The 14,576-nt window shown below is 37.5% G+C and overlaps 1 protein-coding gene across 3 annotated transcripts in view; it reads right to left on the bottom strand.

Moving 5' to 3' along the window:
- ano3 (anoctamin 3) overlaps positions 1 to 14,576 on the bottom strand; it is a 398,850-nt gene that overhangs the window by 10,888 nt on the left and 373,386 nt on the right. For all 3 annotated transcript variants that reach the window (XM_039753659.1, XM_039753677.1, XM_039753668.1), the window contains 6 exons: positions 12,125 to 12,161; positions 11,938 to 12,049; positions 7,902 to 7,959; positions 6,792 to 6,889; positions 6,268 to 6,413; positions 3,951 to 4,103 (listed from right to left, as the gene is read on the bottom strand). In XM_039753659.1, the coding sequence (XP_039609593.1) occupies positions 3,951 to 4,103; positions 6,268 to 6,413; positions 6,792 to 6,889; positions 7,902 to 7,959; positions 11,938 to 12,049; positions 12,125 to 12,161 (604 nt within the window). The remainder of the gene's footprint in view (positions 1 to 3,950; positions 4,104 to 6,267; positions 6,414 to 6,791; positions 6,890 to 7,901; positions 7,960 to 11,937; positions 12,050 to 12,124; positions 12,162 to 14,576) is intronic.

Raw genomic sequence — 14,576 nt, 5'->3', positions numbered from 1 at the left:
AGTCACCCTCGCTTTGCTCTTACTTTATTTACCGTTCATTTAATCATGGCTATTGGCGGAAAAATTATAAAACCAAAACAATTATTGATGGCGAATCGATTATTCATAAAGCTTGAATTGGTGATGTTTTTCTGTGTTAACCTCATATTTTTTCAGACTTCTTCTCAAACTAAGGTGGTGCGAGGGTAAAATGAATCGGGATGCGCTGATCAATGTAATCGGTGTACAGTACCAGGAAATTATGCATTGACAAAAGCTCCCCTTTGCTTGTAATGCAAAGTGTGATTAAATGCATTATTTTTTAACGCGTTATGGAGCACATGCCTCGAAGCTTCTCAGCTGTGCTGTTGCTGTCATCAAGGATTTGATTATCATTATTTCTTTCAATCAGGTTCGTATTTGTAGGATGTGTTGTGTTCAAGTTACATTCCGTGTTTGTCAATCGTTGTAAAGATGACAGGTTTCATTCATCGATTCGTTTCTTACTGCATCAATAAACAGCTCGTCTTCTTCTTTATCTGAGACCTGACACACTGCATGCACGGGTTTTTTACACTGTCTTCCTTTAGCGGGACATTGACTTTTTCCACCGTGTGCTTTGTTTCCACAGTAGCTGCATTTATGAGTATGCTTATCAGACGCTTCATATTTTTTGCTGCCTTTTCAATTGTGTAATTCGGTTTTTGTTCAGCGCTCTTTGGCACTGTTGCTTTTTATCTGTGCACTGCGTCAGTTCACGTGAGCCACTCGGTGTACTTGCATCGAAGGTTCCCAGCTGTGCTGGTGCCATCTCGTGCTATGTCCATGGCTGTATTTAATGTTACCTTAGTCCTGGCATTTAAAACTTTCTCTCGCAGTTTCGCTGAGTTTGTGTCAAACACCACCCTGACCATCTCATCTTCGTCATCATAAGCACAGTCCTTCACCCGTGAATATTTACCCGTGGCAGTTTGCTATTGGATTGCTGCTGACGGACGGCCTTATATGGGCAGGCACTAAATTACAAACACCAGCGGCAGCCTGTCTATGAACTTAATTTAAAGTGTAGGTTTACATGGTGCTTTGTTTCCGAAGTAGCAGAACTCATCAATATGGTTGTATATGTCACTCGCTCGCTTCTTATTGTTTCGCTGCCTTCTCAATTATATAATGCATGTTTTCTTGAGCGCTTTTTTGAGGTCTTCCTGGTTTTCTATGTACTGCGTGATTACGTGGGAGGCGTGATGATGTCACACGAAACTCCGCCCCCATGGCGTTGAAGCTCATCTCCATTACAGTAAATGGAGAAAAACTGCTTCCAGTTATGACCATTACGCGTAGAATTTCGATATAAAACCTGCCCAACTTTTGTAAGGAAGCTGTAAGGAATGAACCTGCCAAATTTCAGCCTTCCACCCACACGGGAAGTTGGAGAATTAGTGATGAGTGAGTGAGTGAGTCAGTGAGTCAGTGAGTGAGTGAGTGAGTGAGTGAGTGAGTCAGTGAGTCAGTGAGTGAGTCAGTGAGTGAGTGAGGGCTTTGCCTTTTATTAGTATAGATGAGCTCCAACAAGCTCCTAAAGCAAAAATGTATTCACCTGTCTTACTTAAATTATAAAATGACAAGATACCCATATGATTTTTGATAGGTCTACCTTTTATTTTAAACATGAAAAATAAATCTCTGTTTTATCAGACATTAAAGAGAAAACAATTATCTAATTATTGGCACCAATGTCCACCAAGAAATAAATACATACCAGGAGATATGAGAACTCACTGTAATAAATCAGTTATGTTGAACCCCATAAAATTGTTACTTTATGAAGGTTATACTCAGCAATAACTTTAAATTGTTTTAAATATGAAATAAGGCTAAATAAAAATATTGAAAATATTATAAAAAGTAATAAATAATAGAGCTGCTGTTAAATTAATATATGTACAATAATCACAATTAATTGCACAATTAAAATTTTTAAATAAATAAAATGCATATGAATCACAATTTATCATATTTCCTTCATGCTTATTAATATTTTCCTATAAAGTGGAAATAACTAATTCATTTCTAATACAAAACAGTTTCAGTAATCACTTGCCTATGCATAGTAAATTATTCCAATTAGTCAACTGAACAGTTTTGTGTAATACAATCAATGCCCATTGGCTCCAGGAGACCCCCGTGACCCTGTGTTCGGATTCAACGGGTTGGAAAATGGATGGATGGATGGACAATCAATGCCCAGTGACCATCAAACAACCACAAGGATTTCAGTGATATTTGGGAAAACTAATATGTATGGTTTGAACTGCTGTATTGCAAGGAAAAATACCAAAAGCACGAACAGTCACACAAACAATTAAGAATTAAAAAACAGAAACATCAAATCAGCTTTGGTGCACAATCAACATTGTTATAGCTTAGGTCGTACTTAATTGAGTGGTACACACGAATGAACTCCATAGTGGTTACATAGAGAGTAGGATTCATTAAGTTGATTGGAAATGTGTACAGATTAGGTTTTTAAATAGCAAGGAATAGACTGAAAAAATTCTAAATATGTATCTGATAGGTTCAATTATTTAGATGTTTAAATTGAACATTCTCATAGAATGTGTCATTTATGAATTATAAGTCTAATTATCTCAACCTTCAGCCCAAATGTATGGAAATATTAGCTTGATCAATTTGCACTGATTATTGCCTAGTTTTATTAGTTTTAGTATAATATAGGCTAATGTAGGTTCTAATTTAGGCTACATTAGTTAACATACAATTAATTAACCAACAACGACATACCATGTCTATTTTGGGTGAGGAATAAGGCAGTTTGACTCTATCACTTAATCTTTAGCTGCTCAGATATGCGTGACACCTGTTCCAAGCTGTTTCAGGCAACCAAAAAAGCTCAACAGCAGGTGTATTTGTTGCCAGGAACAGTACTGACCCACTGACATGCTGTCTCCCACTCAAATCTATAACTCAACAGCCTCTTTCATGGGCAGAGTAGGATTGGCAGAAATAACAATAGTAACATTTACACTGCATATAGCATGGCATTCTGTGCGAAATCAGCATAATGTCAAAGATGACACTGACATACATTCTCACTCAGCACGTAATGCTTGTCCATCTGCAGTGTTAGCATAACATAACAATGACACATATTTACTCCACTTGTATAACTGATTGGATTTTAATTGTTTTTGTGTTATTGTCTTAACTTTGAAGAGTTAGTATATACATGAAATGATGTGTACGAAAATATGGGATGAACTGCATCTCTTATTGATTCAATACGGCATGAAGTATTTTATGTTTCAGTACTGTTGTGTGTGGGTCATCATTTTCAAGAAATAACACTGGAAATGATCAAGTGTCAGAGACCTGCTACTACTTACTAGTAGACTTCGATTCATTTGGTATTGCTTCATTAACAACTTGTGAAGCATGGTCAAATTAACCAGATTAAATTAACACATTTAGAGGTTGCGTTAAAAATGTGATCACAGAAATTGTTAATGTGTTATGTATTAATGTTAACATTAACAGTAGTAATTAATCAGCATCTCTAATAAATGACAATAAGGAAAAAAACAATATGTTTTTCTGTTTTCCAGCACCACTAACTTATGACTAACATGAATGGTAGAGATGAACTTCATATTATTGGGATTCAATGTAATGTCTTAAATGGATACTAGCTAATCAGATTGTTATTATCAGTTTTCTTAATAACAAATACTTTGTGCCACCACAATATTTTTACAGAGCTTGGAATGAGTGAGACATCTGCCTTATATGTGACTCAACGAAACAACACAGGATAAACTGATATACTTTCAGCAGTAGTAAAATGGTAGCATTACAGGCAAAACTGAACTAAGCATATGTTAAAATGGTCCTACGGATCATGGCACAAGCTACATAATCTCAGGCTCCCCTCAGCTACAGTCTAATAGGCTCACCAATGTCTGTGGCTCTTGCTGGCATTGGCCGTCTCCATTGAGTGACAAACTTGTAGGCGTCCAGTCTTATCTCAATGATGTTGTTGAGTAGTGCAAGCAGGGGAGCCAAGGGGAAAGCAGCCACAAAAATGGTAGTGAAGCCGAACTGCAACACTGAAAAAAATGACAATTAGACAACATTTCAGCTTATAAAACAGGAACAAACATTTTTAAAATAACAATCAACCATCCTCACCAAACTCCAAAAGATATTATGTTTTACTTTTAAAAATCAACTCTTCAATCATTTCATTATGTTTGTCCACATTTAAATGGAACTTGAATAATCCCACTGGCCTCTAGGATGTGTTTTAACTTTAGAAATACAGCCGAATATAATATTGCTAAGATTTTACAGAGTTTACAGGGGCCATGAAGCTTTCAAAGAGCTGATATGGTAACATTCCTAGCTTTGAAAACCTTTTCTTCACACTGTAGCCCTTTTTCTCACCAACTGTTTGTGTCTAATTAGCTTTGGCCTAATGAATCCCCATTTTGTAAAAAAAGTAAATTACTCCACTTTAAACATTATCTGCTTATTTAGCACATTGGGTTTGGTAAATCCTTCTTCTTCTATGCATACAGTATTTTGTACAATATGTAGTTTCAGAATAAAATAACTAAATGAGATGTACTTATTTAGCATAACGTTCTCTGATGCTGTTGCATCTTACAAGTTAACTTCAATCAATCAATTCATGGAACAAGACATTTTTTTTATCAAAATCATTTCACTAACCCACCAAATTACATGACCTTGCTTCAGCTGTTTTTAGAGAGTTGCTGCTGTCTGATCGACTTGCCAGTATTTCTCAATCAAAATAAAAGGTTTGCGAAGTACCATTCAGTTTCTGATGCTTGTCTGAGTACCTTACAGATAAGTTGTCTGGATATTTCCTAAAAGCTGTAAGTAGGCACACTTCAGTAACAAGTCCCTTTAGCTTGACCTAGGTTACCATATCCCCTTGCATGAAAAAGAATTTCCTTCTTGAATGCTAGGCATCCATTTACTTAACCTATTTGATCCAGTCAGGAAAGATGTGAACCCAGAGAAGATCTAGGGTTGCTTTCTAATTTAGGTGTCCATTTAAAATCATTTATTAACAGTCTATAAATATTTTAGCAACTATGCTATTAGCAAAAATCATTTTAATATTTTAGATAATTTGAAAAAGGTTTATATGTTTTATAACACACAGACTATTAACAGGTACTTATAATGGATACCTAAATTAAAGTGTTTGCCAAGGTTGGATCCAAAACTACATTAGATAGTGTCACACAAGTGCACATGGGAAGCAGTCTACACACAGAGTATGGGGTTAATCCATTGTACTAATGCCACTTCTTCCTCTCCTGCAGACCTCTAGAAGACAGAACCGCCTAAATCTCCTCCCACTCCCGGCAGCACTGCACAACCTTGTTGACCTCACTTCCACCCAAAGACACACCTCTTTGTTTCCCTCAACTATAAAGCAGGAGTTATTTATTTTAAGCTGCAGTCTATATTATGACTCTGTGCTTAACAATTACTCGTTGTTTTGAGTTATTTTGTGCAAAACGTGACACTATATGGGGTGGAATCCCCAAACTTCATATTGTTTCATGTCTCTTATTACAATAGCTATCCACTAAAAGAAACAATTGCACATATGGTCCTACTGTGTGTTTGGTGTGTGGATATGTGTGTGTTCACTCTGTGATGGACTGGCACTGAGTGTTAGCTGCTAGCTTTGGCTCCAGCACCAAGTGACATTGTTCTGGATTAAGTGGATTTGAAAAGAAAATGGCAAGACACACATTTTCACATCGACTAAAACAGGGCCACTTTGGAAGTGTCTATTAGTCTAAACTGCATGTTTTTGGGATGGGGAAGAAAAACTAAGTGCCATTTCACATCTATGTTTAAAGCCTTTTAATACAACATCCACAGTAATATTTTATTCTGTGCTTGAATGACAAATGTGAGAAAAAAAGCTTCAGTAAAGCCTAACTAAAAGTAACATAACATAATATTCTTCAACCAACTTAATCCCATTCTGGATTGCAGGAGGCCAAAGCCTATCCTGATAGCACTTGGGCACAAGGCAGAAAACAGCCAGTCCATCAAAAGGTGTACTTCAGCATTCCTCAAAAAACAATTTATTTACTTTAGTTTTACATGTTTAATAAGAATAAAGGAGACTTGACTTTAAATATCATGTTATATATAGTGTTGTATATACATATACTGTATAATATCTAAAACATATTCCCAGAAGTCTGTTATCCATCTTACCCATCTCCAGGTATTCATCCATCAAGCCATGAGCATTCATAGGCTGCAAGTTCCAGTCCTTATCCCACTGAGGTAATAAAACTTTGTTTTCCAAACACTGGCCTCCTTTCTTTATCTTTCTTCGAGACCACCAGTTCTGTAATAACCTACATAACATGATTAGGCTTGGTGAAAGCTTTCCCACAGCACCTTTAAATTATAAGAACATTTTGCTGTAGTGTGGGAAAGGGTATCTTAAGGACCCACATCAGATAACATGGCATATTTTCTGAGAAACAAATTAAAATTTACTTTGTGGAATCTCAATAGGGATTATACATCATAGTTCATGTCAGCTCTGAAATGACCACAATAGGGGTCAGCATTTCATGTCATTTCTGAACAGCTACTCCAATTTACGATGTATTGTATAGTATGCCAATAGAATTACAAAATATTTAGCACCTCAGGTATATATTTAGTAGAAAGTAGGAATGAGATAACAGGGACTTAAAATATCTGGTATCATGCAAAATAATACTTACGGATAGCCGAGTTCCATGAAATTGTTCCAAAATTGTTTTAAAACCATAATGATTCCCATTTGCATACAAAGGTCTATTAAACAACCACTGGGATGGCACTGGATGAAAACAAAACATCAGCAATAACTTTGGTACAGAAAAGCTGAAAAAGTTACTGTATATGCATTTCCAATTCCATTATTTTAGGTTGCTGAAATTATACAATATGCCTACCAGGCCTGGCACTCAGTTAATTATATTGTAAGCTTTTGCCCTTGTACTTTAGCCCCTCTTATCAAATGAAATTGATGTCAAATGCCAATCTATTATTCTAGAAAGAATGGGAACTTGACTAAATACACATCCTGTGTGGTTTTTGCAAGTCCAGCTAATATAAAACGTCTAAATAACAAAAAAGCACTAACCAATCTTGACCACTAGTTTCACTTTTTTATAGCTAAATTCAGGGTGAACTCTTGAGAATTAAGCAAGCATAATGAGTGAAGATGGCAAACATTCAGAAAATCTTTAAATATTATTATTTATTAAAGAGCATTCTGTTAAGGAAAATACTGAATATGTTTACACAGCAAAGGTTAGTCCTTGTATTTCCTCAAATTACTTTTCTGCTACAGGTAGGAGCTGTATGCTATTCTGGAACCATCAGATTTGATCCCAGTTCATGAAAGAACTAACTATATGTATATGACTTTGAAAGAATTTGGAGTCTACAGAAGAGGCCATCGTGAACATAGACAGAATATATAATGTCCCCTCACGAGATTTCTAAAGTCAGTCTATATAAATCTGTGTAAACTGTTTTCATTACAAATTTGCATGTTGTTGGAGCCTTTCGTACTAGCTGCATCAAGTGACAGGTAAGAAGAAGCTATGCACAGGGCAGAATTTTTCCACACTGTATGCTTACCCACACATTGTGATGTGGTAAAAACAAAACATCCTGAGACAACCCATTCAGGAAGGATGTTCAAACTTCACACAAATAGGAACCATGTTTAAAGCTGTGAAGCATCAGTCATAACTTATGTGCTATCATGTCACTTTTGAGGTAGCCCAGAAAATGAAGTTCTTACATTTTTTCCCACCAGTGAATGATGGCAATTTTCTTACCTCCTCTAGCCTCCATCTCTGAAACAGTTTGTTATATTTTCCAGGGCGGCCAGCAAACCTATGAGCATAGGAAAATAAAACATAATATACTATTTTCAAAGCTGCCAAATCTAAATTGGGTTCATAGATGGGCTTGAGTCCATCTGAGCACCTCTTAGGTTCAAGGTAGTCCTGAACAAGCCATCAATTCCTTGCAGGGCCCAAACCCCCAGCCACACACACACACATACCCCCACACACATCCCCACAGAACCAATTTAAAATTATGCTATCAAGGACAAATTTGGGGATGTGGGAGGAAAAAGCCACACCAACAGAGAGAATATGCAAACTCCATGTGGTTAACAAATGGGTGGAGGATTTGAACCCACAAGGCTGGATTTGTTTGGCAAAAATGCTTACTACAATAAACCAGTTAACTAGTACTTCTGGTACTAAATATAACAAAGAACCCTCTTTTTTCAAATCATTGATAGTCACATAAGGTATTGTAGTGAAGTGTCCCTTCTTGAAGTATTCATGTCTGTAAATGTTTATAGATCCTAAACTACATATGTAGCAGACAAACTACAAACTACGTCTCATGGCTCGGGTGCGATCGACCTGTGGCTGTACTTGCTCTCATGAGGTGTTCTTAACAAGACAATTATGCAGTTGACTTCTGTAAGCATACTGAGGTAAGTTGCCATGCGGCCTCATTAAAAAATATATATAAACCAAGCTTTTACCATACAAATAGGAACAATTTGTAGCTCAGCTACACAGAGGTTTATATGAGTATTTTTGGTTTTAACTGCTTGCTTTCTTGCCTTTGTCTTACATGAGTGCTTTTAAAAAAAACTTTGTTCATGGCTGAATTTATCACAAATAGACTTGGTTGGCAGAACGTTGGGTATGACTCCAGGTTTGTGCAGAAATCAGTATAAAACAGCACTGTTTACAAATGTGAAAAAATAGAAAAAGGGTTTTTGGTTGCAAGTTAACCCAAAAATATTATTTCTTTACTTCAACTTCAACATGTGTATTTTGTGAAATGAGTGGTAAAATGCACTCAGCGCCAGAAAAACTGACTGTGCTTTCAAAAATTCAGACACTATTGTCAAGTCAGAAGAGAAAAACAGTTACTGTTCTTTGTGTGAGCTCATTATTATTTAGGCAGAGAGCTGGTAAGTTATATTTTATTTTATATCTTTACAATAACCTGGGTCAGTTGCAACGTGGAAAATCTGTTTATTTTCCCAATTTTAAGGAGCAGTGATCAGACAGAATTGTGGAATTTGCCAGATATGTACTTCAGGTTGTCATTCTTAATTGTGAATTTGAATCACACTTTCAAGACTTTAGACACAAGATAAATCTTGCAATTTGTTAAGCTCCTATTTGCTCTATAGTCTTACAGCTTAAAGTAATTGAATTCCAGTGCAATGTGAAATAAGTTTGCCAGAGTTTCTATACTTGATTTCTACACATTGCACATAACTCATTTGTTATTTGTTTGGATTTGTTTCCAAAGCTTTGAAAGCCTGCTGTGCACATGACATTAGTATCTGGTAGCACATTAAAGCAGGTCTTCATAAAAATGAAAACTGCTAAAAGCAAGAAAGGAGGTCTACTTACAGATAAAAGAATTGTAATAAATTATCTGTTGCTATATCCAGCATCTAAGTTGATATTAATAGCTTGTGCAGAAGCAAGCAGTTTCACATTTATGACTAAAACAGTGTAATAACAAAATCACTTAACTTTAAAATTGCACTGTTATTGGTGTTTTGGTATTGTTCTTAAAATCTTTTCATAAAATTTTTTTATAATTAAGCAATTTTTTGGGGCAACTATTATTATGGTTAATGTTTGTGATTCTCACATTCGCAAAATGGCCTGGGTCCACAGATACACCTAGATCTACATGGACCACAGACTCATTATGGAAATTTTGGCCCAACACCAGAGGAGTTTGTCGACCCATTTCTATTATAGTATACACTTATTTTCAGAACAGAAGGAACCACAAAGCTTATATGTGTTGTGAGCACGGGTCTGACCACCATCAGACTAACACTAGAACTTTACCAAAACACACGTTTATTAATGAAATAAAGTTTGCACAACATACAGTGCTCCCAGCACCAATCACCCTCTTCAAGGGCCTCTCTCTCAATGTCTGTGGGCTGCCTCTCTTTCACCAGCCACTGGAGTATCATCCTGCTCTAGCTCCCTAAGTACGCTACACTCCTGCTGCACTGATTTTTCTCTGCCCGCATCAGGTGGAGATGGCAGATCCGCAAACCATCGGCGGCTCCTTGGATGTGCTCCAGGTGCCTGATGACCCTCTTCCGGCAGCACTTCCTGGTGTGGCAGAAGTGCTGCCCTTGCACCCGGAAGCACTCCGGGCATCCCTGGAAGGTTCTTCCTCCAGCTTCACAGGTGTGGTGGAAGTGTCGATTTCCGGGGCTCCATGACACTCGGGGTCAAGGGCCCCAATGGGCTGGAGCCTCCTTGCTCCTTCCCCGTGGTCCCCTCAACATCCAGGGGAGTTGCCCCCTCGTGGCCCAGGGGACATATAGACCACCTCCTGGTCCTTCCAGGCATCCCAGCTGGGTCTGGCCAACAGCCTCTTGTGACAGTGTGACAGTTTAGATTAGCTCCATGCTTGCTGGCACCACTAGAACACAGAAACATTAATACCATAACCAGGATGAGCCAGGCAAATGAGGACACACAAAACCAACAAGAGTTGGTGTAAGTGCGTTAGTGCTTTATTCATACAAACCAGTCTTCATTTAAGAAAACCAAGGTGCAGTGCAAGTCCATAAATAAATAATACCTAAAACTGAAGTGTTCTTCAGTGAAGGATAAAAAAAAAAAAAAAATCAATAAATAAGTATTCCATAAAATGGTTAAAACTCAAGCAGGTCTTTTTTCCGGAAAATCTCACAAGTCCCAATACTTCATTTTGAAACCCTGCATCTCCTACATTTATCCCGTCTGGGTCACACAGTGAAAGGAAAAGCCAGCTAACAGGTGCAGTCAACCTTTTGAACTCGGGTTCAGGCCCTCACTGCCAGTCCCTCAGAATCTGTTGGGTGCCACACCAAACCCCAATCATGTCTCCCTCTGCTAGTCCTTCAGTATCATAAGTATAACGCTGCACAATGGGCCTGCTGCTACTCTCGAATGTAGCTCAATAGTAGTGGTTTTTTTTTTTTTTTTAAGAGTGTCCACCTTTCAAGCACAGCCCCGCTGCTTGTTCCCCCTGATTATCAGCTTCCAAACCAAATAACACAGACTCCACAATCCTGCCTTTCTTCCTTTCACCTCCGAATCCACACAAGTTCCCATCAGTTGATCTTCTCCACCTCGTTGACTTCCGTATCTCTCTCACTGAGCTCCCGATTCTCTGCGTAGGGTCTGTTTTATACTGTATTTGGGTGTACATATTGCAATCACCAACTCTGTGCCGTTAGTGAAGCACTTGACTGTGAATGCATGATCAGCCAATCAACCTCAGTGCAGCTTGTGTATGTTTTAATGGGAACCTGTGTTTATCTGGAGCCTGCACTCTTTGAAATATTTATTTAATTAAACTTGTCTAATGCCACAAAGCTCTCTTATCACAATATATGGACCACTGAAGACACATTTCTCTCTTTAATTGTTTATACTTTTCACTTCTGCTTCTGTTACTCTACTGCCATCACTGGCACTCTATTTATAGACAGCTTGACAGTCTGAGAGCATAAAGAATGTCATTAACTCTGATAGCAATGCACTTGAATAAATCTGGAATTTGTTTTAATGTTTAAATGTAATTTTCTTTTAGTATTGTTTCACACAAGCAAACTAAATACACCCTATACAACCACTCACAATTCATTACTAGTAATTTGATAATTGCAATAAATAAGAGGCTGGGTACTCAGTGGAAAAAGTGTTAATATTACAGGAACATTTCAGAAGGTGGGCTTTAGCATGTTTCGTTGTGCTCAAAAAAGGTATTGAAGGATCAGAAAACTGTCAAAGTACTATTTATACTCACCTGCCAAGAAAGAAAGCAATGTAAAATATAGAGCTGTTCAAGTTCACAAACTGGAACAGAAACATTTTGAGTGCGAAGCTATTCTCCCACTCTGACTCAGTGCGGGGGTGTTCTGAAAAATAAGCCAAGCAGGTTATTCTTTGAGCCTTTTTGATTTTTAGATTAAAAATATTTGTTCTTCACTTACCCAAGTTTGTGAGTAGATACGCTACCTTTTCATACACCTTAAAATAGAAAAGAACAATTACAATTATTACAGGGTTGTTGAATGAAACATTCAAAATATTACACCATTTTAGGTCACAGGAATTACTATATATTTATTTCAGGAAGGGTTAAATAGAGGATATGTCCTTTTATTGCTGTTGAGGTTGAGCAAGGAGCTGCTCCATTACCTCCATTTACGGTTTTTACCTATAACACTTTCATTTACCCTTCAATTAAGATTTGACTTTACACAGGAAGCAACAAAGCCTAAAACTGGACACCATGGTAATCTGAAAGCTAAGAAAGAAAGGGCAAAACTAAAAACTAATGAAAGATCAGAGTAAACTTCAACACACAAGGAACTATTAAAATTTTTGGTTTGATTAAACAGCAAGCCTAATTGTCATGCTTTAGATGAAAAATGGTACACAAAAAAGAAATTTAACAGGACCAAGTGTACTCTTTGGCAATAAATCAATGTTGATAAGAACACAACATTTCCAAAGAGTCAAATGTCCTCTGTACTCAAAACCCTATGAAATGTGTTTTATTTTTATTCAGATACTTGAACTCCAATGATAGTGTACTGATATCTTAAATAGCAGTGACAAAATGGCGTCACGCACTTTGTAGCAATGACAGCCATCTCTATAAACAATATGACCATTACCCCAAAAAACAGGTAAACAACAAAAACATCCATCCATTCATCCCTTATCCAACCCGCTATATCCTAATTACAGGGTCACTGGGGTCTGCTGGAGCCAATCCCAGCCAACACAAGGGCGCAAGGCAGGAAACAAACCCCGGGCAGGGAGCCAACCCACTGGAGAACAACAACATTCACAGTAAATATTTTCTTTAAATGGTGTTCCAATGATGTTGTTATGTTGTAGCCAGGGTTTTATTTTATTTAATTGTTAATGTTTTCATCTTCTTGTCATTTGTATGTTATTATTTAACGGATGACACATGAACAGGATAGGCATTTTATAAAATGTATACAAAATGCTTCATTTTATAACACAAAGGATAAAGATTTTGGAATTGTGGGTTGGTTTTGCTGGGTTTGCCCTTTATCATTGTGGTCCAGGGTTCTTAATGGTTCTCCCTCTTCCATTTCTATGTTTTTGGATTTAAAATCTTTCTTTGTTTTCTTTTGGGCTTGTGCAGGCTGTAAGACTGTTTCCTTTGTTTGGGATAAGGCTCCCCATACTGATAGGAGATCTCTGTGGAGCTTTGAAGCTTACTTCTGAAAGCAATGCTTCAATCTGAACTGGCAAGAATCATAATAAAAATAAAAAGATACATTAAACTGATACAATAATATATGTAAATTAAACTCAATAGGCAAAAACTCTGAATGCAGGCACTGTTACTAGGGAATCCATTCCCGGGAATTCGGGAAACCCGCATGTCATTCCTGGGAATCCCGGGCGCCCGGGGATGACACAGTGCACGGGCATCTCACATGTCAATGGTTTTAGAATGACTGACACTTATTTTTAAAAAAACTAGTGCAATATGTTGACACCAATAAAAGACTAACCTTATCTACAAGCAGTTCATGTTGTTATATAAGTACATGTTTCTAGTTCAGGGGTGCCCACACTTTTTTGGCTTGCGAGCTACTTTTAAAATGGCCAGGTCGTAATGATCTACCTACATTAAAAATGCTATATATATATATATATATATATATGTATATATATATATATATATATATATATATATAGCAAAGTTTTACTGTCAAATAATGCAGAGTACGCGACATGTGTTTCTCCCTTTACGTTGCTCCACGGCGTGTGGTTCATTTATTTGACAGCATGTAGATTGGGGTAATTACATTCATGGCATTCGTAGTCTGAATCACAATCTGATTGTATGGGTGGTTACCTACCAGGTAACACTTGTGTCGGCAAACATCCGCCACGGTGCATGTGGTATGACCAGTGTGTTAGAAGGAAAGAGATCTCAGACTGGCCGTCATGTATGTCAATCAAGTGGCTAATGCCATAGGGAGGATATATGATAGACTAACGTTTAAAAAAAATTTTTTTTGAATGCAACGCGATCTACCTGATCAGATACTGATACACTTGTTCTAAACAATGCCGTGCTTGCCATTGCTCTAAAACACCGCCATTTCAGCTTTTATAGATGCATCCAGTTTCTTGTCATCATTCTGTGATGGCAAGTTTCTTGGCACAGATAATACGGATGCAACAGACTGACGCATTGCAATTTCAAGTTGCTGTTCAAAGCTGTTGTCTGACAGATGTCAATGAAGTCTGCCCTGTCCTGTCATTTGTGAGCTGCCGAGTGCAGACTCCTCCCAGTCCACTATACTCAGTCTTAGTCGGATCCGGGAGACTGACGACTGCTGCTGGTTGACTAAATCAATCTGCAAAACACTACACCGTGGGGCAAAA

Source organism: Polypterus senegalus, chromosome 1 (genome assembly GCF_016835505.1).
Source record: "Polypterus senegalus isolate Bchr_013 chromosome 1, ASM1683550v1, whole genome shotgun sequence".
In the NCBI taxonomy this organism is placed as follows: Eukaryota; Metazoa; Chordata; class Cladistia; order Polypteriformes; family Polypteridae; genus Polypterus; species Polypterus senegalus.
Note: the sequence above shows the minus strand (reverse complement) of the source record. Positions and strands in the feature narration are given on the sequence as shown.